At 55.1% G+C, this 22,178-nt stretch overlaps 1 protein-coding gene across 2 annotated transcripts in view; it reads right to left on the reverse strand.

The window, feature by feature from the left end:
- The window catches only part of ARHGAP23 (Rho GTPase activating protein 23), a 91,140-nt gene extending 77,547 nt beyond the window's left edge, over positions 1-13,593 (reverse strand). For both annotated transcript variants that reach the window (XM_064367475.1, XM_064367476.1), the window contains exon 1: positions 13,526-13,593. In XM_064367475.1, coding sequence (XP_064223545.1) covers positions 13,526-13,588 — 63 coding nt within the window. In that variant the 5' untranslated portion in view covers positions 13,589-13,593. The remainder of the gene's footprint in view (positions 1-13,525) is intronic.
- Between the last annotated feature and the right edge of the window lie 8,585 nt (positions 13,594-22,178).

Genomic DNA, 22,178 nt, shown 5'->3' on the forward strand with positions numbered 1-22,178 from the left:
TAAAAAACCAAAGAGATAGACATGGAACAAATAAAGCAGCTGTAGGGCATAGTGTTTAAAAGTTCCTAAGCAGAGGCCAGGCACAGGGGCTCAGGCCTGTAATCCCAGCACTTTGGGAGGCCGAGGTCAGAGGATCGCTTGAAGCCAGGAGTTAGAGACCAGCCTGGCTAACATGGTGAAACCCTGTCTCTACCAAAAACATAAAACTGAGCCAGCTGCAGTGGTACCTGCCTATAGTCCCAGCTACTCAGGAGGCTGAGGCAAGAGAATCATTTGAACCCAGAAGGAGGAGGTTGCAGGGAGCCGAGATCTCACCATTGCACTCCAGCCTGGACAACAGGTCAAGACTCCGTCTTAAAAAAAAAAATAAAAAATTCCAGCCAGGCTCGAAGGCTCAAGTCTGTAATCCCAGCACTTTGGGAGGCCAAGGCAGGCAGATCATCACCTAAGGTCACGAGTTCAAGACCAGTCTGGCCAACATGGCAAACCCTGTCTACTAAAAATACAAAAATTAGCCAGGGGTGGTGTCAGACGCCTGTAATCCCAGCTACTCAGGAAGCTGAAGCAGAATCGCTTGAACCTGGGAGGCGGAGGGTTGCAGTAAGCCAAGATCGTGCCACTGCATTCCAGACTGGGGGACAGAGCAAGATTCAGTCAGAAAAAAAAAGTTCCTAAGCAGGTTCCAGAGGAAGCTGGTGTTTGAATCCCGACTCAGGCCCACTTCCTAGCTGTGTGTCACTGCACAAGTTACTAATCTCCCTGAGCTTCTGTTTCTGCAGTTATTAAACAGAGATAATCCATCCCCCATGGGATCGGCATGCAGATTAAAGAGACAGTGTGTGTAAAGTGCTCCGCACAGCAGTGTCTGGCACTGAAGGCCGCCATCCATGTTTGCTATAAGCAATACTCCCATTGGTATTATTATTGGTTGGCAATGCAGTGCCAAGTGCTATGGGAACACTCAGTTCATCAGTCAGCAGTGTTCACGCATCAGGGCCTGGCCTTGAAGCTGGTTACAGAGCAGTGAATAAGACAGAGTCCCTCCCCTCTCGGGGCTCAAGGTTTAGCGTGCAGAGGAGGAAGTCTCCGTATATTTGAGTGGTGGAGGGGGGCTTTACAGAAGGTATTTGAACTCGGCATTGAAAGAGGAACAGGAGTTGGAGAAATGGAAAAGGCAGGGAAGGCCCTTCTAGACAAGGGAAAGAGACAGTACAGCAAGTTTCTGGAAAGGGAAGAGAGTGACATGCTCGCCTCTTATCCTGTCCTTCCCACTGTACCTCCCGTCTCAGCTCCTGCCTCCTCTCACCTGCTCTCCTGCCTCCACTGCCCAAGCCCCTTGCGGCTCCTAAGTAGCTGTGGGAACAAGTTCGTCAGTACAGCATGAGGGATACGCCCTGATGGGGGAGGGGAGGGACGGGATCTGGCCTCACTGGCCTCCTCCCTCTACTCTCAGCCTTGCACTCATCAGTCTTGCCTGTGCCCCTGCCGGGTCCCTCTGCCTGGCACACCCTTCTCTCCCTTCTCCATCCCTTTCTTACCCCAGCAAACATCTTTCAAACTTTGGCAAGCCACTTCTCCCCACAGTGAAGCCTTCTCCCCTGCAGAGCTGGAGCATCTTTGGAGGAGGCAGGGGCTCAGCCATGTTCATTGACAGAACCCTGGGGTCCTCCATGCCACTCACGAGCAAACCCGGACTCCACACTGAGTCACAGAAGACACAGAGAAGCAGAACATAATCTACATCTCTCTGCACCCACCACCCATGACTTTCACCCTCCCACTCCTTCCTCATGCCAACCTCTGCTTGGATTTCAGGGCTCAGCTGTGGAGAAGAGGGTCCACCTTCCCTGGGTCAGGGGTGTCCTCACAGGCTCTTTGTTGTCAGAGAATACAGCAGTCACTACAATGACAGACCTAGGATTCTGAAAGACTCAGCTTTAATTTTTTGGAGGGGTGTGGGGATGGATAGGATCTTGCTCTGTTGCCCAGGCTGGAGTACAGCAGTGAAATCATAGCTCACTTGCAGCCTTGAACTCCTGAGCTCAAGCAATCTTCCCAACTCAGCCTTCTGAGTAGCTGGGACTACAGGCGTGCACCACCACACCTGGCTAGTTTTTTAGAAATAGGGTCTTGCTGTGTTGCCCGTGTTGGTCTCAAATTCTTGCCCTCTGGCTCATGCCTGTAATCCCAACACTTTGGGAGACCAAGGTGGGAGGATCACTTGAGGTCAGGAGTTCAAGACCAGCCTACACAACACCGGGAGACTCCATCACTACAAAAAATATTAGCCAAGCACGGTAGTGTGTGCCTGATTGTGCCACTGCTCTCCAGCCTGGGTGACAGAGCAAAACCCTGTCTTAAAAAAAAAAAAAAAAAATCCTGGCTTCAAGTTATCCTCCTGTCGAAGCCTCCCAAGTTTCTGGGATTACAGATGTGAGCCACCATGCCTAGCCCAGCTTAAAATGTGATGCTTGGTGACCTTGACTGAAGTTATTTGCCCACTCCAGGTCTCAGTTCTTGCATCTGTGATTATACACCCCCCTTATGACGGCACTTGAAAATCGATCAAAAAGGATTTCACAGTGAGGCACAGTGGCTCACGCCTGTAATTCCAGCACTTTGGGAGGCTGAGGCAGGCGGATGACCTGAGGTTGGGAGTTTGAGACCAGCCTGACCAACCTGGAGGAACCCCATCTCTACTAAAAATACAAAATTAGTCAGGTATGGTGGCACATGCCTGTAACCTCAGCTACTTGGGAGGCTGAGGCAGGAGAATTGCTTGAACCCAGGAGGCAGAGGTTGCAGTGAGCCACAATCATGCCACTGCACTCCGTCCTGGGCAACAAGAGAGAAATTCCATCTCAAAAAAAAGGATTTTACTATAGAATCCTCAGGTTAATGATAGATTTTGGAAACAGGAGTTGAGAGAAAGGAGATAATCATATCACCAACTGTTTTTTAACCAGTCCCTACGGCAATTCTACCCAGCTTCCGGCTTCCGGCTTTAAACTCCTGTTAAAGCCTTTGTGAGCACACTCGCTCTCAAATGATTCCCACGGTGAAGACACCAGCTTGTGTCGGCTGCAGGTCTGTCTCCCCAGTCAGTCTGGGCCATTTTTACATCAATATTTTTGGCAGGGGGCCCCTGAGGGGTGTTCTGGACTGATCAATGGGGTAGATGCAAATCTCAGAACTCATGGTTATAAAATCTTCACGGAGACTTTTTGTCTGGCTTTTGGGCGGTAGGAAGAGCAGACCAGGAGGCCCTTGAGGGCAGGGTTGTGTTTCATTCGTCCGGGTTCCGAAAGAGAGCCTGGAACACAGAGCACCAGCAAGCAGTGGTCACCAGTGACAGCGAGTTTGATTCGCTGCAGCCAGCTGCCCGACTTTCCCAAGCCCTGGGCCTCCCACGCTGGGATCAGTTCCTTCTCCTGCCCCAGGTGGAAGTTAGGGAGAGGGCAGGAAGGGCGCTCTCGACAAGCCAGGCCTGGGAATATCCTCAGCATCCCCAGGCGACACCCTGTCTCTCAGATAAGGCTTTCCCTAGCACCGGGGGGTACCGAGGCCTCTGGGCCACTGGTGAAGAAAAAGGTCCCAGTGGGGAAAGAAGAGGGGCTGTTTCTCCCTCACATTGGCAGCCCGGCCTGGTTGTGTGGTCCCCATTTTCTGCCTCCCACCCTCCCCTCTTGCAAATATCCCCCCACCATCTCCTGGGCTCTGGACCCAACCTCAGCTGTCCTCCTCGCCTTCCCTGCAACACCTAGGTGCTGTGTGGGAGGGGCACGGTGCCAAGGCTTCATTAGAGCTAACGAAGCTCAGCTCTGCGATGCCAGTGCAAGATACAGTGCGCAGACAGCCTCCATTGCAGCCTGGGGCCGCCGCTCCCTCCTCCGCCTCTCTTGGGGAGGATCCCAGGGCCACACCTCCAGAAGAGGAAAGGGAGATTTATAAGAATCTTCCCGTACAGAGAGTGCAGAGAGGCCGAGGAGAGCGCGGGTTCTGGGGAAAGAAGTAGAAACAGCGTCAAGGCAGGGTAAGGTCCTCTCCCTCTTCACGGAATCACCGCAGGCCGGAGCCGAAGGGACTCTGGGCACTTCTCTACAACCCTCTTACGACAACTCAACAACCTGAGGCCCCTTCCTCCTCCCACCTAGCATCCATCCGCTCAAGCGATCCTCCCGCCTCAGCCTCCCAAGTAGCTGGGACTACAGGCATGAGCCACCATTGTCCCTACAGTCCCAACCCCACAGGCTGGCTTCCTTCCACTCTCGCTGGTCCCCTCCTCTCTGCTCTGTCCCCTTGGTCTGTACTTTCTCTAGGCTTCAGTTTCCCCATGAGGTGCATAGAGAGACAGGGAAGGAAGGTGGCCTCTAATATTCCTCCAGCTGAAACAAACAAAAATGTACCCTCTCTGGGTAGCTTCCCTCCTCCTTCCATCCCTTTTCAGGAACAATACAGAGTTCCTCCGCCTTGAGCATACGGGAAGCTCAACATGGGAGGATGGGGTCTCCCCTTCAGCCTCTCCCTCCAGCCTCTCCCTCCAGCCTTGGGGTCTCTCAGGAGCAGGAAAAGCTCTAGATTGCCCAGGTCCCTACCCCTCCTTCCTCCCAAGAGCTCTGAGTCTGGCGTCCACACCAGATTCTTTCCAAGCTCTCACACTTTTGGGGAAATTAAAAAGGAAGGAGCAGCTGTTGATACAGGAGCGCAGAGCCAGACAGAAGTCAGATTGGGGACAGAAACACTCGGGGCCAGAACAAACTCGGCCCCTCCCTAGGTTGACCCCCACTTGGGGCCAAGACCCCTCGAGCGGTTGTCCTCCCACATGGCTCCCAGGCGGTCCCCCAGCCCACTGCATTCCCCCGGCCCACACACCTCCCGCCAGCCTCCCCACCCCAAGAGGCCAAGGCAGGGTCTGTTTCTGTCCCTCAGGCCTAGGCTGTGGATCTCAGTCATCCCCATGCACCGCCCCAAGCTGTCTCTCCTCCCAGGGATTCAGGCTGAGCTTTGAAAGGGTGACTTCAAAGAGGACCTGCCTGCTGAGGGCCTAGCCAGACCCAGGGCCAGCTCCTCGGCCAGATTCCCGGCGGTTGGGGACAAAGGCCCCACTGTTCCCCGACCCCCGGACGCCCCCAAATGCACTGGGCATAAGAAGTCTTTCTTTCCCCAGTTCCGCTCCTTACGGCCCGGGCTCCTTGCCACCGGGAGTAGCCATGGCCTCTCCTCCAGGAGAAGCTGGGGGGTTGGCGAGACAGGGAATTACGTGTTTCCCCGTTGCCACCACCATACACTCAAACCCCTTGGGCACCCAGGATGATGACAAAACCCAGCTGGGCGCATGGCTCACGCTTGTAATCCCAGTGCTTCGGGAGGCGAGGTGGACGGATCACCTGAGTTCAGGAGTTCGAGACCAGCCTGGCCAACATGGCAAAACCCTGTCTCTACAAAAATAGAAAAATTAGCTGGGCATGGTGGCGAGCCTGTAATCCCTGCTGCTCAGGAGGCTGAGGCACCAAGATGATGATGCAACCCTGGGGCCAACTTCAGGACCAGTGGCCCAGGCTCCTCCCTGTCCCTTGGTCACCAAGCCCTCCCTGGGCCTAGAATACAATCCCACCTCAGCCTCCCGAGTAGCTGGGACTACAGGCATGAGCCACCATAGTCCCTACAGTCCCAGCCACACAGGGCTGGCTTCCTTCCACTCCTGCCAGACCCTTCCTCTCTGCTGTCACCCATCAGAACCATACCCACCCTTGCAGGTCTTCTCCAGGAGCCTCTCAGGACTACCTATTCTGAGGAGCGTCACAGCCCAAACCATAGCAACCAACCTCTGATGTTCCCAGAGGCTGGGGACCTCTCTGCCTGCTCTCCCGGTGCCCTGCAGTAGGAAGTAGGATTCACCTGCTCCTCTAATTTCCTATCACATAGTGCTGATCCCAAAGCAGGGCACTTGGAGTTTTCTGTGCCAGGCCTTTGTCTAATGTCTGAATTCTCTCTCTCTCTCTTTTTCTTTTCTTTTCTTTTTCTTGAGACGGAGTCTTGCACAGTCGCCCAGATTGGAGTGCAGTGGTATGATCTTGGCTCACTGCAACCTCCGCCTCCCGAGTTTGAGATTCTCCTGCCTCTCAGTCTCCTGAGTAGCTGGGATTACAAGCACCCACCACCACACCCCTCTAATTTTTTGTATTTTTAGTAGAGAGGGGGTTTCACTATTTTGGCCAGGCTGGTCTCAAACTCTTGACCTTGTGATCCTCCCACCTTGGCCTCCCAAAGTGCTGGGATAACAGGCGTAAGCCACCGCGCCCAGCCCGCATGCCTGAATTCTTTCTAGTGCACGTCACTGTCCAGCCTGTGCCTGCCCGGACCTCACTGCACCTCCAGTGCAGTGATAGGGGCCTCATTACCTGCAGAGGCAGGTCACTTTCTCTTTAGATTCCCTGACCATAAAGGTCAGTACTTTTTACTGAGCCAAAAGTGCATTGTTCTCATTTCTACCCATTGATTGTTTTTTTAATAATAGTTGCTACCAATAATTGAGATTACTAAATCTCAGCCACTTCACCCATATTACCTCATTTAGCCCTCTCTATAATTTTGAGGGATTATTTCAAGGATAGGAAAACCAGCCAGGTATGGTGGCTCACACCTGTAATTTCAGCACTTTGGGAGGCTGCAGTGGGAGGATTGCTTGAGTCCAGGAGTTCGAGACCAGTCTGGACAACATGGCAAAACCATGTCTCTATAAAAAATACAAAAATAGAAAAATTGGCCAGGCACAGTAACTCATGCCTATAATCCCAGCACTTTGGGAGGCCGAGACAGTCAGATCACCTGAGGTCAGAAGTTTGAGACCAACCTGGTCAACATGGTGAAACCCCATCTCTACTAAAAATACAAAAATTAGCTGGGTGTGGTGGCATGCACCTGTAATTCCAGTACTTGGGAGGCTGAGGCAGGAGAATTGCTTGAACCGGGAGACGGAGGTTGCAGTAAGCCGAGATCATGCCATTACACTCCAGTCTGGGCAACAAGAGCATAACTCCTCCTCAAAATAAAAAGAAAAATTAGCTGGGCATCGTGGCGTGCACCTGTAGTTTCAACTACTCAGGCTGAGGAGGGAAGCTCACTGAGCCCAGGAGTTCAAGGCTGCAGTGTGCCAAGCTCGCACCACTGCACTACAGCCTGGGCAACAGAACAAGACCCTGCCTCAAAAGAGTAAAAGAAAACCAAGGCCAAAACAATGAAGCAACTTGCCCAAAGGCACACAGTGAACAAGGAGGAGAGCTCAAATTCGGACCTGAGCAGGCTGAAGGCAGGCAGAGCCATACACTCAACCCGAGGCTGCTCCTGCCTCCCGAAGAACTGAGGGCCACGCCCAGCTCAGGCCTCATACCTCCCACGATTGGCCTGTCTGTCTACGTTAAACGGTGGACCATATCTCCCTCAGGGTCCTCTTTTTTTCCTAGCCAGCTCCTCTCCAGCCTTTTTCAGTAGATGAGGTGTGGCCTGCAGATAGTGACTGACTAATCTTAATTCAAACCAGAAAATGGGGAGCAGAGGGGGTCAGAGGGTAAGAGGTTCTCTGCCTAGGTGCATCGGGGTTTGAGGAGATGTCCCTGGGCCTAAGGTTTAGGAATGGAGGGAGGTGGCCAGAAACCCAACATCCGTTTCTCTCTCTCTCTCCCTTTTTTTTTTTTTTTTTTTGAGACAAGGTCTCATTATGTCGCCCAGGCTGGAGTGCAGTGGTGCAGTCACAGCTCACTGCAGCTCAACTCCCCCAGCTCAAGTGATTTTCCCACCTCCACCACCCAAGTAGCTGGGACTACATACCCAGCTAATTTTTCTCTTTTTTTTTTTTTTTTGAGACTAAATTTCACTCTTGTCACCCAGGCAGGAGTGCAATGGCGTGATCTTGGCTCACTACAATCTCTGTCTCCCGGTTCAAGCAATTCTCCTGCCTCAGCCTCCCAAGTAGCTGGGACTACAGGTGTGCACCACCACGCCCAGCTAATTTTGTATTTTTAGTAGAGACGGGGTTTCACTATGTTGACCAGGCTGGTCTCGAACTCCGGACCTCAGGTGATCCACCTGCCTAGGCCTCCCAAAGTGCTGGGATTACAGGTGTCAGCCACTGCTCCCAGCCCCAGCTAATTTTTTTTTCTGTAGGTATTGGGTCTCCCTATGTTACCCAGGCTAGTCTCATGAGTCCAAGCGATCCTCCCGCCTTGGCCTCCCAAAGTGGTCAGATAACAGGTGTGAGCCTCTGTGCCCGGCATCAATGCCCCTTCTGTGAGAGATAGATAGATAGGATAGGTCCTGCCCTAAACCAGGCTGTGTCCACCCTCTACCTTCAAAAAGACAGAATCTTCCGCCACAAAGTGATGCATTGAACTGAACAATCAGGGCCAGGGAGATGAAAAACAAACAGGCCTCTTTATTCCAAACTGAGCCTTTGCCTACATGCAATTTCCTCAGCACCGACCCCTCAGAACTCTGAGGGAACAAGAGAGGGAGTGAGAGCCAAAGAGAAGCCGAAGACTGGGGAAGCCTGGGTGGCCCTGCTAAACTTCAGTGTGGGCGAGTGGCCTTCCCTTCCTCTCTAGGTTTGGCTCAGGCATTGTTGTGAGATACACAGTGTGATGCACCTCCAAGCTGCCTTCCCAAGCCCCCAGCACCCCTACTTCCAAAGGGTTAGGCTACAGGAGTCTGTGGTTTTTCCATACACTATCCCATTAGTCATGAATTAGTTCTTTTTTTTTTTGAGACAGAGTTTCACTGTTGTTGCCCAGGCTGGAGTGCAATGGCATAATCTCGGCTCACCGCAACCTCCACCGCCCAGGTTCAAGTGATTCTCCTGCCTCAACCTCTCCAGTAGCGGGGATTACAGGCATACGCCACCAAGCCCAGCTAATTTTTGTATTTTTAGTAGAGATGGGGTTTCTCCATGTTGGTCAGGCTGGTCTCGAACTCCCTTCCAAAGGGCTGGGATTACAGGTGTGAGCCACCACTCCTGGCCTCTTTTTTGTTTTTTTCTTGAGATGGAGTTTCACTCTTGTTGCCTAGCCTAGAGTGCAATGGTGCAATCGGCCCACTGCAACCTCCACCTCCCAGGTTCAAGTGATTCTCCTGCCTCAGCCTCCTGAGTAGCTGGGATTACAGACATGTGTCACCATGCCCAGCTAATTTTGTTGGTCAGGCTGGTCTCGAACTCCTGACCTCAGGTGATCCACCTGACTCAGTCTCCCAAAGTGCTGGGATTATAGGCGTGAGCCACCTCGCCTGGTCCCTTTTTTTTAAATCTTTTTACTTTGTGGCCAAGGTAATGGCATCATTCAGGAATTCAGTCAGTCAGCTGGTCTACAAACATTCTCTGAGGACTTGCTGTGTGCCAGGCCCTGTGAACACCAAGACAAACATGACACCTCTGGGGCCCCTTGGAATGGGTTAGGAACATGGGCAACTCAAGCTCTGCCACTAACTTGCTGTATGTCCTTAGGAAGCCATGGAATCTCTTTGTGTTCGTTTCTTTTCTTTTTTTTTTTTTTTTTTTTTGAGTTTCACTCTTATTGCCCGGGCTGGAGTACAGTGGCACAATCTCGGCTCACTGCAACCTCCGCCTCCCGGGTTCAAGCAATTCTCCTGCCTCAGCCTCCTGAGTAGCTGGGACTACAGGCACCCACCACCACGCCCAGCTAATTTTTGTATTTTTAGTACAGACGGGGTTTCACCACATTGGCCAGGCTGGTCTCAAACTCTAGACCTTGAGATCCGCCCACCTAGGCCTCCCAAAATGCTGGGATTACAGGTGTGAGTTACCTCGTTCGGCATGTGTCAGTTTCTTAATCTGTCAAGTGGAGTGATGGTAATATACCAACATAGTGGTAAGCATTATGGAAGGAGTTGCTATTCTTATTTTTCTTGGCCTCAGATAACTCCTGTCTGGTTGGGTAGATGGACCATCACAGTGTCGGGGTAGAGCTGGGCATGGGCATCCTGGGAGGCCACAGATGGGGCTGTTCCCTGGTTTGCACTTCACAAACATTTATGGAGAACTGCTCTGTGCCAGGCTCTGTGCTGGCCACTCTGTGCTGGCTGGACACAGAGATGAACAGAACACATTGTCCACTCCTCCCTGCTCCTCCCTGCCCTCCCCTCTCCCTCTTGGAGCCCAGTCCAAGAACTCTGCACTGAGGGGGGCCACGAAGGACAGAACCAACCACAGAGGGTCAGGAATGGCCTGGGAGCTGAAGTCAGAAGATGGGTCCTTGTCTGCCGAGGCTGAGGAACCTGGGGAGCTCCCCAGTCTGTGTCTCCGACGGAGTGTGAGACAGTTGGACACAATGACCCGATCCTCACCCACTCTGACAGGTGGTAAATACACCGCACCCCAAAAGGGCTTTAAACTTTCCCCAAAGTCCAGCCCCAAGGCCATCTCAGCCTGATGTCCCACTGAGGCAGTGGGGGAGGAGATGCCCGCCTGGCACAGACTGGTACTGCCCTGCTGACAAACTGGCACAATTTCACAAGAAACAGGGGGGCCTGGATCTAAAGGCGGGTTGTCTGGAGGGGTGGGGTGTGCTAGGAGAAAGGCAGCACCAGCTCCCACAGGCCCTATTCATGTCTCCCTCCCGAGACGGTGAGAGCAGCATCGTTAAAACCAGGCTTTGTCCAAAGCCCTGACAAAGCCAATATCTCACCTTTGAACCCCGGCAGCCAACAGAGTGGGGCTGATGCCCCTTTGGAAGGAAAACAACAGGGAACGGAGCCCTGGCCCAATGCTATGGGCCGGCATGGGGCAGGGTGGGAAAGCTTGGAGGAGTAAAGAAATAGAACAAAGACAAGCAAGCGAGCTGCAATCCAGCCAGAAGCTGACCTTGATCTTGGGCTGTGTACATTTAGACACAGATTTGGAGTGGGAGTGACAGCGGGACATGGCAGGTCCTGAGAAGCCAGATAGTGAGGGTGAGAGCAAGACTCCAGAGCCAGACTGCCACATTCCTACCCTAGCTCCACAGTGCACTGGGGGTGTGATTTTGGCCACAATATTAGGTGTCTGAGCCTCAGTGTCCTCAAATGTAAAATGGGGATAATAATGGTATCTACCTCTTAGTGGTAGTGTGAGGATCAAATGAGGTAGTTTTTATAAATCCTGGCCAGGAGTTTTTGCTGTCTGTGTATTAGCTATGAGCTATACTGTGAAAGCAACTCCCCTTCCTAAAAAAAAAAACATCTTTTTGTTTCCGGGCACCAATGCTCATTTGAATACATTTACAGGAATATATGATACCTCCAGTCACCATCTCCAGATTTCTACATTGGAATCCAACATCACAAGAACCCACCTGACCCACTGTACTGGAGGGAACTTCCCTGCACGGCTCGCCTGGGATGCTCCAGGTCACAAGCCCCTCCCTGGAAGTTCTCCTGAGTATCTAACTGCAGTCCCTCACATTGTAACTTCTTCGCCTCTACTGCTTTGCAGTCTCTCTTTTAACCTTACACATCAAGAAGTCCTTCTGAGTAACCCTGCAGTGAAGGATGAAGCAATCCACTGCCCACTCCTGCACTGGTCTGCTCAGAGCACCCTCCCTCACCCCACTCCCATCCATGCCAAGAATGCTGCACTTCTTCCTCATGAGCCCAGCGTCAGCTTGAAGAGGGGGGCACGAGGGCCAGGCCTCTTCTCCCACCCAGTCCTTCTCTGCTTGGGTTGGGATCCACACAAGCCTGCCCCATCCTCGAAGTCTGACACCTTCTCAGTAGCTTTCCTCCCCAGGCTTCATCTTGTGCCCTGACTACCCTCAAGGGTCCTGGATTCTTGCCTGGGCACTGTCACTATGTAGGCTCAGACCCTCTCTGTGAAATGGGACACCAGCACCTACCCTGCCCACTCCCATTCTTCCTGTTTATTATTATTGAGGCCTTTGAATCCAGCATTAAATGTAGAGGGTTCACTGCTCCTGTGGTTCCCAAGGAGAGGGCAGGGCCTCAGATGCAGGATCTTGGAATTCCCAGCAACCTTAGGGTGCACTCAACTGCACTGTGGGCAAGTGGAAGAAGCTGCCTGGGCTGGGGACCTTTGGGGCTGCCTTTGGAAGTGAAATGACTGGTTATATAATCGAGATTCAAATCGCATGCCAACGAGCACATGGCAGTAAGAGCCGCCACTCTGGGGAATGGGGTCTGTCGCCTGGCAGAGGGGAGAACTGCGTGGGATCAAAAGTCACTCACCCCCAGCTAGGCTGCAGGGTGGGAGTGGAGAGAGGGGTGCAGGGGATGGAGATGAAATATGTGTTGTTGGTGGGGAGTTGAATCCAAGGGACTCTTGCTTAATGACCTCAACCCCCCGCCCCCCCACCCCCGTCCATCCTGAATTTCAAGTTCATAATTAGGAAACACACTTTAGCTGAAGGGAGCTGGAGAGAGATGCAGACTAAGGGAGAGTTGAAGGCATCCAGCAACCAAGAAACACCCCAGTCTCGGAAAGAGTTGCACGTCCCAGATCCCATCTTCAGCACTGCCGGGAGAGCTGGGGAGGAGGGTCCCCAAGTCTTTCAGCCCTGTCTAAAGAGGAAGCCGCCTCAGCCCAGGCCTTGACCTCCACCTGGACTCTGGGGAATTTCTTTTCCGAGCTCAGGGAAACTGTTGGCCTGACAGTGTTCAACCCTTCAACTTAGGAGCAGGGAGGCCTGCTGGGGTGCTCCTGCGTGGCGGGCGGCCAGGCTCAGAGGTAAGGAAATGGCCCCGATGAGGGGATGGGGCCAGGAGGCCCCTGCTGGCCCCTCCCCAGCCTCAGCAGCTGGCAGATGAAAGAACCCAAGCAGAGCAGCCCAGCGCTGAGTAATGCCCCTGGCACCCCGCGCTCTGACCCACCCACAGCCGGTCGGAGAGGGCAACAGGGGAGGAGGGCAGCCGCGCCGGCAGAGCCGGGGGTCCCAGGCCTGCGTCTAGAACTTCCCCAGGACCCAGGAGCGCGGAGGACCCGCGCCTGGCAATCCGTCGCGCAGTCCGACCTGGCAGGGGGCGAGTGTGGCGCAGGGAGGGGGTGTCCGGACGCCTTGCGGAGGACGTCCCGCTCCGGGAACCCCCTCCCCCACCCCCTCTCCCTCCAGCTGTGCCGGGGCCTTGCCAACGGAAAACGAAAACTCGGGCAGAGGAAACAGCGGCAGGCGCCCCGCCTGAAAAACCCGGACAAAAGCCGCGGGCCTCCCTCCCCTGCGCGGGGCAGCGCCCAGCCGCAGGGGGCCTGGCACCACCACCCGGGTCTGTGCCCCCTGTCCTGGCAGCCCCGTGCCCGTCCCGGCCCATTGCCTACTTCCCTCATTCCCACCCCTCTGCCCCGGACAGCTCTTGCTCGGGCCCCCTCCCGGGCCTGCCACCAGCTGAAGTTCCCCGCATTGGTGCCCGCGGTGCCCGCGCCGTGCGCCCCAGGCTGTGCAGGGCGAGCGGGGGCGCAGCGACCCCGGCCCGGCCGCCCGCTCCCCTGCAGCGCCCGGCCCCGCCCCCTTCCCTGGCTCAGCGCCCTCACCTGGGGGGGCCGGGGCTCCGGGCGGGGCGGGATCCCGACCAGGCAGAAGGCGACTCCATTCATCGGGTGGCAGCGGCAGCTCTGCGGCCGGGGCACGGCTGGGGGCGCAGGCAGGGACCCGGGAGGGGCGGGGCCTGGGCGGGGCCGAGCGCAGGGTGGCCTCCCCGGGGTCCGCCCCCTCGCCCCTCCCCCTCCCAGCACCAACCTCGTGCTCCCTTCGGGGTGTGTCGGCGGCCTCGCTCAAGGGCCACAGAGTGGCCACCGGGCTGAGGCAGGGGCGAGCGCTGCCCGAGAGCCGGATGTCAGAGCCCAGCCTGGGGAGAGGGGCGGTCTCCAGGAGACGCTTGCCTGGCCTCCAGGGGACCGGCCCAGATAGAGGACATCCGGGCCCAGGAAAGAGGACAAGGGCACCGAACCCAGAACTAGCACAGGGACAGGGAGAGAGGGAGAGGGAAGCAAAGAGAAACAGCCAGCCAGAGATGGTCAGAAACAGAGATCCAGAGACCCAGAAACATGAGAATGGCAGACACGAGATAGAGACAGCACAGAGAGAGGCAGAGAAAGTCAGAAACAAGGATGAGACCCAGGATCAGAAGGGGCAGAAGACAGAAAAAGGCTTAGAGGCCTCCTTCCCTTTAGAGACCCATAGACATGGAGACACCAGGGCAGACTTAGTGCAAGGGGCAGGGAGACGGGGTGCCTGCAGTGTAGGGTAACCCCCTCCCAGCCAGAGGCTCAGTCCAGGATCCCAGAGAGGCAGGGGAGTCGAGGACGGAAGAGAGGCTGGCAGGTGCCCCAGCCCTCTAGACCCCCACCCAGCCAGTCCTAGGGCAGGCCATGGGGTCAGCCCACAGTCCTGCTCTGCAGTGAGCAGCAGTGACAGCTCCCTGTCACCAGCCCCCACAGCCACCCTTCCTGGCATTACTCTGAGCTCGGCCTAAAGAGATGCCCTGGTCCTGAGACAGCTTCCTTCCTTGTCTCCCAGAAGGACCCCTCCAGCCCATCCCCTGACAGTCCAGGGAGAGACAGTCCCTCTGTCCTTCATTTCTTTCTTTTTGAAACAGAGTCTCACTCTGTCACCCAGGCTGGAGTAGAGTGGCACGACTGAGGCTCACTGAAACCTCTGCTCCCAGGTTCAAGTGATCCTTCCATCTCAGCCTCCCCAAGTAGCTGGGACTACAGACACATGCCACCATGCCCAGCTAATTTTTGTATTTTTTGGTAGAGATGGGGTTTCGCCATGATGGCCAGGCTGGTCTCGAACTCCTGACGTCGAATGATATCCGCCTGCCTCAGCCTCCCAAGTGCTGGGATCACAGGTGTGAGCCACCACACCTGGCCTTGTCCTTTATTTCTAGAAAATAGCTAGAAAATTCTTTCTGCTCCTTCTAACTTCCATCTTTCCCACTTCTTACTTCCTACAGCTTCTGCTTACCTCTTTCCCATGCCTTTTGCAGTTTAAGGGGCTTCCATATTCCTTTCCCCAGATTATGTAGAAAAGAAAGTGGAGGCTGCAGATAAAATAGGACTTGGAGAGAGGAGGGAGTGAAACTGGGAAGACCACCTCTGCCTGCTGGAGCCACCGCCCTCCTTGGTCAAGGAGACCCCTGAGAGCCGAGCAGCCCCAAGACCCCACCCCTTTACCCTTGATCAGGGTTGGGGACTCAGGTCTTAGAGGGGTAGGGGTGTTCCAGACAACAATTAGGCCATCCCTACTCCGTGAACCTGAGGAAAGAGGTACTGACTGGGGTTTGGATCATATGCTTCATTTAGGTATTTTAAATCCCTTCGTGGTCAAGAGAAAGAGATTCTGTTTCATAATAATGGAGGGACAGTTTAATGACTCCTCTCCCTTCCTCATCCCTTTCATCAAGGTCATATGCAGCCAGAATTATCCTCCGCTTCTGGAAAGTCCTTCCCGCTGTCTAACTGTAATCTGTTATACTGCCTGGATTTTCTTGCCTAACCTTCAGTCAGGCCCCTGTTCCTGCCTCTTTCTGCTCCGTAGCGCCAATGGTCCAAGGCCTGCTGCCACCTTGGCTCAGAGGTCCTTTCCTCCCTGGATAAAGGGTTATCTCTTAAGGGGGAAAGGTTGGCATCTGAAATCAGACTGAACGGAGGCTGTGGGGGGAGGGAGGGGGGTGGCCGTGGGGTGCCCCTGGCTCACTTTTTCCAGAGCCTGATGCCCTCAGACCCCGCAGGAGCGGGTGAGAGGAAATGAGCTCAGGCTGACCGGCAAGCGAATTCCTCCCTCCACAATGCACAGCCTCCCCACCCGCTCCCACTTCCCAGAAAGTGCGGCTCTCCCCCCACCCTGCCGCCCTTCCCACCTCTTCCTGCACCTTGACCTGCACCCCCACCCTGTCGCAGCCCACCCCATCCATATTCTGCAGCCGCTGTTCCTCCTCACCTTCCTCTCCATCCCGGCTCCCCTTCCTCTCTCACTGGGGGTCTCATTCCACGCATCCTGCCATCCACCCCAGAACCCACTGTATTCCTATACCCTCTTTTGGGGGGTTTGGAGCCACAGAGCCCAACATGGGGAGAGTCTCCCTCGTTGAGGACCCTCCTTATACTCCCCCTCTTTCCAAACTCCTCCCTCAGCTCAATCACTATCCTTCATTCACAAGGGTCTACTATGTGAGGGGGTGGGAAAGAGGAGGGAGTGGGGTCGGTTGGCCCTGGGAATATAGAGGTAAGGCCTAGATCCTTCCCTCCAGGGGCCTGGGTCTTCCCCAGTCGTCACCCTATAGAGAACTCCCAGCACAGGAGCACATTCAGCTGGAGAAGCAGGGGAGGCTTCCAGCAGGAGGTGCCTTGAGCTTCGTGGGCTTCATGGGTGGGGTGGGGGAGGGTGGGAGTAGGGAAAAAGGCACTCCAGGGAGAGGGATGCTGGGGTGAACCAGGGAGGCAGAAGAGAGCAAGCATCACATCGTGGCTGGAGCCAAGCCGAGGGTGCCTGTGGACAGGAAGCATGGAGGAATGAGGCAGGAAACACGGCGGGGGTGTGATTGTGGAGCGGGTGTGTTGGTGGAGCGGTATGAAAGCTGAGGGGGAGTGATGGCGGGAGAGGGAGTGATGGCAGGAGGGGTGTGATGGCCGGAGGGGGTGAGATGGCAGGAGGGGGTGAGATGGCGGAGGGGGTGAGATGGTGGAGGGGGTGTGATGGTGGGAAGGGGAGTGATGGTGGGAGGGGTGTGATGGCCGGAGGGGGTGTGATGGCAGGAGGGGGTGAGATGGCAGGAGGGGGTGAGATGGCGCAGGGGGTGAGATGGTGGAGGGGGTGTGATGGCGGGAAGGGGAGTGATGGTGGGAGGGGTGTGATGGCCGGAGGGGGTGTGATGGCAGGAGGGGGTGAGATGGCAGGAGGGGGTGAGATGGCGGAGGGGGTGAGATGGCAGAGGGGGTGAGATGGCAGGAGGGGGTGAGATGGCGGAGGGGGTGAGATAGCGGAGGGGGTGTGATGGAGGAGGGGGTGTGATGGCGGGAGGGGGTATGATGGTGGAGGGCACTGTGATGGCAGAGGGGCTGCCCAGAGGCGCTTCCAGGCTAGCCTGGTTTGGGGCAGGGAGCTGAGGCAGTGATGTGCCATGGCCGCTGTGGCACACGATGGAAACAGGAATGGAGGGTGGCAAGCAAGGGGATTCTGGGAGAAATGTACAGAGGCAAAGGGCAGGGGCAACAAACAACAGAGGCTCTGGGACTTGGTGAGCACCAGGAAGGAAATGGAAGAGTCCAGGGCAACGCCAAGGCTTGGAATATCAGGTTGTCTAGGGTGTTCAAAGAGAGAGGGGACAAGCCAGACATGAAGTCCTTTGTATGTGTGATCCCGATTAAGCCTTACAAAGGCCCTGTGAAATAGATCTCATAATCCTCATTCTATGGATAAGGAAAATGAGACCCAGAGAACTCAAGTATCTTACCCAAGGCCACACAGGATTTGAACCCAGGCATTTGGGCTCCAGGGTGGTCCACAAGCTTAACCCACAGGCTGTGGGGCAGGTGGAATGGTGACGGGCTGCTTAAACCCCAGGTCCATCTCCTGGAAGAGCGGCTTGAGTTAGAGACTCTGGTGGTCCCCGAGACCAGGGGTGTGGTTCAGATTCTCCAGGAAGAGTGAAGAGTGAGAGGAACCCTGGCCCGAGGGGTAGGCAGAAAAGGAGGCAGCAAGGACTGAGAGGATGCAGGCAGCCAGAGAAGGTGGCACCGCACGGGGCAGAGATGGCAGCCTCGGGGGCCAGTGGGTGTGCGGGTCAGGCTGTGCAGGGAGGAGGGGCTGCAGGGAGGAGGGAGTGCAATCTGCACACTGAGTGTTAGCAAGAAGGGACAGGTGGGCAGCACAGGTGGGTGTGGACGAGGCAGGTGTGTCTGGGTGGGGAAGGCTTCAGCAGGCTGTTGGGTTGAGGAGTAGGTGCCAAGGAGAGAGAGCCAGAGGGGAAGGAAGGAGGGCATGAGCAGACTGGAGGAAGAAGTATCTGGAGGCTGGGGCTCCAGAGGAGGAGCCCACCTTCCCCAGGGCTGGACAGAAGCCAAGAGGGGAACCTGGGGAGGCCCAGGGCCATCAGGATCAAGATCAAGCCTGGCCCAGGAGCTGGCAAGGGGTTTATCATGCCCTCAAAGGAGCACTGAACCAAGAGTCTAAAGACCTGGGTTCAAGTTCTGCTGCCCCTGCCCCCCATAGCTGTATGACTTTGAGAACAAGTACATTCTCAGAACCTCCATATCACCCTCTGTAAGATGAAAACAGTAAGGCCTTCCTGGCGCGCCTCTGATTTGAGGCTCACATTTGACAAAGAATCTGAAAAACTCTGAGCTGAAAAGGAGAAACCATAACGTGTGAAAGGTGGGCTATGGGGCACGGACACCTACACCAGGCCCCAGCTCAGGCCCTTCACCAAAGGGGAAAGAGCATCCCCTGGTGGAGAAGGATAGCAGGGCAGGGCTAGAGGGGACAGCAGTTCTTGCATTTTCGTGGCATCAGCCCCCAGGTCCTCTACTGTCCCCTACAGGCAACACCTCCGCCCCAGTTTGTATCTCCAAAGCAAGGGGGACCCCATTTAATCAAGTCAAAAGACATTTATTGGCCGTATGCGGTGGCTCACACCTGCAATCCCAGCACTTGGGAGGCTGAGGTAGGCGGATCACCTGAGGTCAGGAGTTCGAGACCAGCTGGCCAAAATAGTGAAACCCTATCTCTACTAAAAATACAAAATATTAGCCAGATGTGGTGGTGGGCACCTGTAATCCCAGCTACTCAGGAGGCTGAGGCAGGAGAATTGCATGAACCTGGGAGGTGGAGGTTGCAGTGAGCCAAGATTGTGTCACTGCACTCTAGCCTGGGTGACAGAACAAGACTCTGTCTCAAAAAAAAAGATATTTATTGGCCAGGTGCAGTGTCTTACACTTGTAATCCCAGCAATTTGGGAGGCCGAGGCGGGCAGATCACTTGAGGTCAGGAGTTCGAGATCAGCCTGGTCAACAGGGCAAAATCCCATCTCTACTGAAAATACAAAAAATTAGCCAGGTGTAGTGGCTCACGCCTGTAATGTCAGCACTTGGGAGGCTGACATGGGCGGATCACCTGAGATCAAGAGTTCAAGTCTAGCTGGCCAACATGGTGAAACCCCATCTCTACTAAAAATACAAAATTTAGGCAGGTGTGGTGGTGGGCGCCTATAATCCCAGATACTCGGGAGGCTGAGGCAGGAGAATCGCTTCAACTGGGGAGATGGAGGTTGCAGTGAGCTGAGATCATGCCACTGCACTCCAGCCTGGGGGACAGAGTGAGACTCTACCTCAAAAAACAAAAACAAAATTAGCCAGGTATGGCACGCCTGTAGTCTCAGCTACTCAGGAGGCTGAGGCACGAGAATCACTTGAACCCAGGAGGCAGAGGCTACAGTTTGCTGAGATTGTGCCACTACACTCCAGCCTGTCCAGCCTGGGCAACAGAGAAAAAAAAAAGACATTTATTGAGCACCTAGTACATGCAAACTGCTGTGTCGGGTGGTGGGAAGGGAACTGTCCCCATATTCCAGGGAGGGTAACAAACACAGCAAAGGATGCCTGGGATGGTGCTGAGATGGTGGTGCAGGCACAGTGCTGAGCAAAACAAGGAGCCTCCAGTGACTGGGGGAGACAGAAGGGGTCTTGGGAGGTAGGCGGGGTTTGTCCTAGACCTCAAAGCCCTCTACTAGCAAATGGCAGAGAAAGGGGTGAAAGAGTGGAGTACAGACACTGGCCACAGCCCCAGACATCCCACAGAGTGAACCTCATTGATTGAGCATGTCGCCAGGCTGGATGGAGTGCAGTGGCGCAATCTCAGCTCACTGCAATCTCCGCCTCCCGGGTTCAAGCGATTCTCCTGCCTCAGCTTCCCAAGTAGCTGGGATTACAGGCGCTCACCACCATGCCCAGACAATTTTTGTATTTTTAGTAGAGACGGGGTTTCACTGTGTTGGCCAGGCTGGTCTTAAACTCCTGACCTCATGATCCACCCGCCTCAGCCTCCCAAAGTGCTGGGATTACAGGTGTGAGCCACCCAGCCTGGCCTCACTAAGTATCTTTAATGGTGGAGGGTAGGGCAATGGTCCACTCATCCCTGGTGCCACGCCCCCCAAGAGAAGAATCCCACCTGAACACCCCTCAGGGAGGCAGGCTGAAGACCCGTGGCCGAGCTGGGGCCAAAGAGCTCTGGTAATCTGCCAAGCAGCTGGGGCGTGTGCAGGAAACCTCTGGACAGCTGGCTGGGGCGGGAGCAAGAAGGCTCGGCTTCTCTGGGCTGGCAGCAGGGTAAGCAAGCCACGCCCCTCGAGGCCTCCCGTCAGGGCAGGAGGGTGGCCAACAGATGATCCACTCTGAACTGGCCACCTCTAGGGAAACCAGGTTTGGAAAACCCAGCCCGGCAGGCTCTTCACCTTCCCATCAGGGAAGGCCGGTGGCAAGGACCATGTGTATGAGTGAGTGTGCGCAAGGTCACCCGCGCCGTCACTTAGCAGGGGCTTGCAAACACCGAGACGGAGAGGAGAGGAGTAAGTACGTTGAGCACCCACTATGTGCCAAGCTCTTATACACATTATTTCATTTAGTCCCCATGGCAACACTGTAAGGTGGGTATTATTAGCCCCGCTATGTAAATGAGGAAACAGGCCCAGAGAGGCTGAGCGGCTCGTCCAAGACCTACAGCTAGGATTCATGCAGGACTCCAGCCCGAGTCAGGTGTTACTCTTTCTACCGAATGATCCCTCTGGGAGGGGTCGGACCAGGGCGTTCATTCCAGCTCAGGATGCTAAATTCTAGTGCGGGCTCTTTAATTCTTCCTGCTTCTGCCCCAGGCTCCCAGCCCCTGCCCAGCCCCACCTGGCCCCTACACATCACTGCACTTGGGACCCACCCTCCTCCCTGTCTCCATTTTGCCCTTCTGGAAGGGAGGAAGGAGAGGAGCAAAGAGGAAAGAAGGGGAACGTAGAGGAGGGGAAGAGAGAGGAGGCAAAGGGGAAGGGATTGGAGAGGAGGCTCCCACCTCCCCTTCGAAGCTCTGGAAATCCCCCGGCAGCTGCTCCCCTCTCCTCTGTCTGGCCCTGAGCCAGCCCTGGGCTGGAGTGTTGGAAGTCAGATGAGGAGAAAAGAGGGGCGGGACTGACCACAGTGGGGCAAGCCCCTTAGTCCTGGCACTCACCCCCCCAGCGGTTCCAGCCCCCGTGAGATTCCAGGCATGCTCCCCTTAAGGCAGCCCTCCATGCCAAAATCCACACATACCAAACAGACACATCGGTGCTTGCGCACTATAAAAGGATTCTTTGCTTTACAAGAGGGCTCAGCACATGGGAAACTTAAAATAGGAGCTCTCCCTGGTGCAATGAAAGAAGCTCTGATTTCATACACACCATGCTTCTGGCACATCCAGAAAGCTGGTGACACCAGTGGGCGTTAACCACATCAGCCTGGCACCTCGGAGACTGTGCCGATGGGCAGAGTCCATGTCTGTGGGGAGGGACCTCGCGGTCCAGGGGACAGACTCAGCTGCTGTGCTTGGCAGAGGGGTCCTAGGACATCTAGAAAGGACCTAGAAGCCACCACTTGGGAAAGCCGGCAGAGATTTCATAGCAGCCCAGAGAGAGGATGTACGTCCAAGGCCTCCCAGTGATTCTGTGATGGAGCCAGGGGCAGAAGCCCAGTGTCCTGACTCCCCTTGATGTTTCTCCTCCCAGGGGAGGCGCCAGGGGAGTAGGCTCTGGTCTTCCTTCTGGGAAAGGGTAAGCGACTGAAGCCCAGAACAGTTACGGAAGGCTAATGAAAGCTGATGATGGGCAGATGGGCTACTTGGAGAATAACGTGGGCTGAGCTGCAGGCTCGGTGAGATGCGTTTAGGCTTCTCCAGACAGAAAGTAGTACTGGCCCCTAGCCTTGCCACTCCTCTTTAAGAAACATCCAGGCAAAACTCACATAACGTAAAATGAACCATTTTACAACGAGCAATTCAGTGGCATTTACTACTCTTCCCTCCCTCCCCGCCCTACCACTATTTTTGTGCTCAGTCAGTAATGACAATAGCAGCCAGGTGTTCCAGGGAGCTGCCATTGGCCATTTAAATTAATGCCCAAGATGTCAAACAGGCCTGGAAACTGGACCAGCCCACAGCCCTGCCCAAAAC

The sequence above is a fragment of the Aotus nancymaae genome, unplaced genomic scaffold (assembly GCF_030222135.1).
Source record: "Aotus nancymaae isolate 86718 unplaced genomic scaffold, 86718_ANA_hifiasm-v0.15.2.pri h1tg000072l, whole genome shotgun sequence".
NCBI classification, from domain to species: domain Eukaryota; kingdom Metazoa; phylum Chordata; class Mammalia; order Primates; family Aotidae; genus Aotus; species Aotus nancymaae.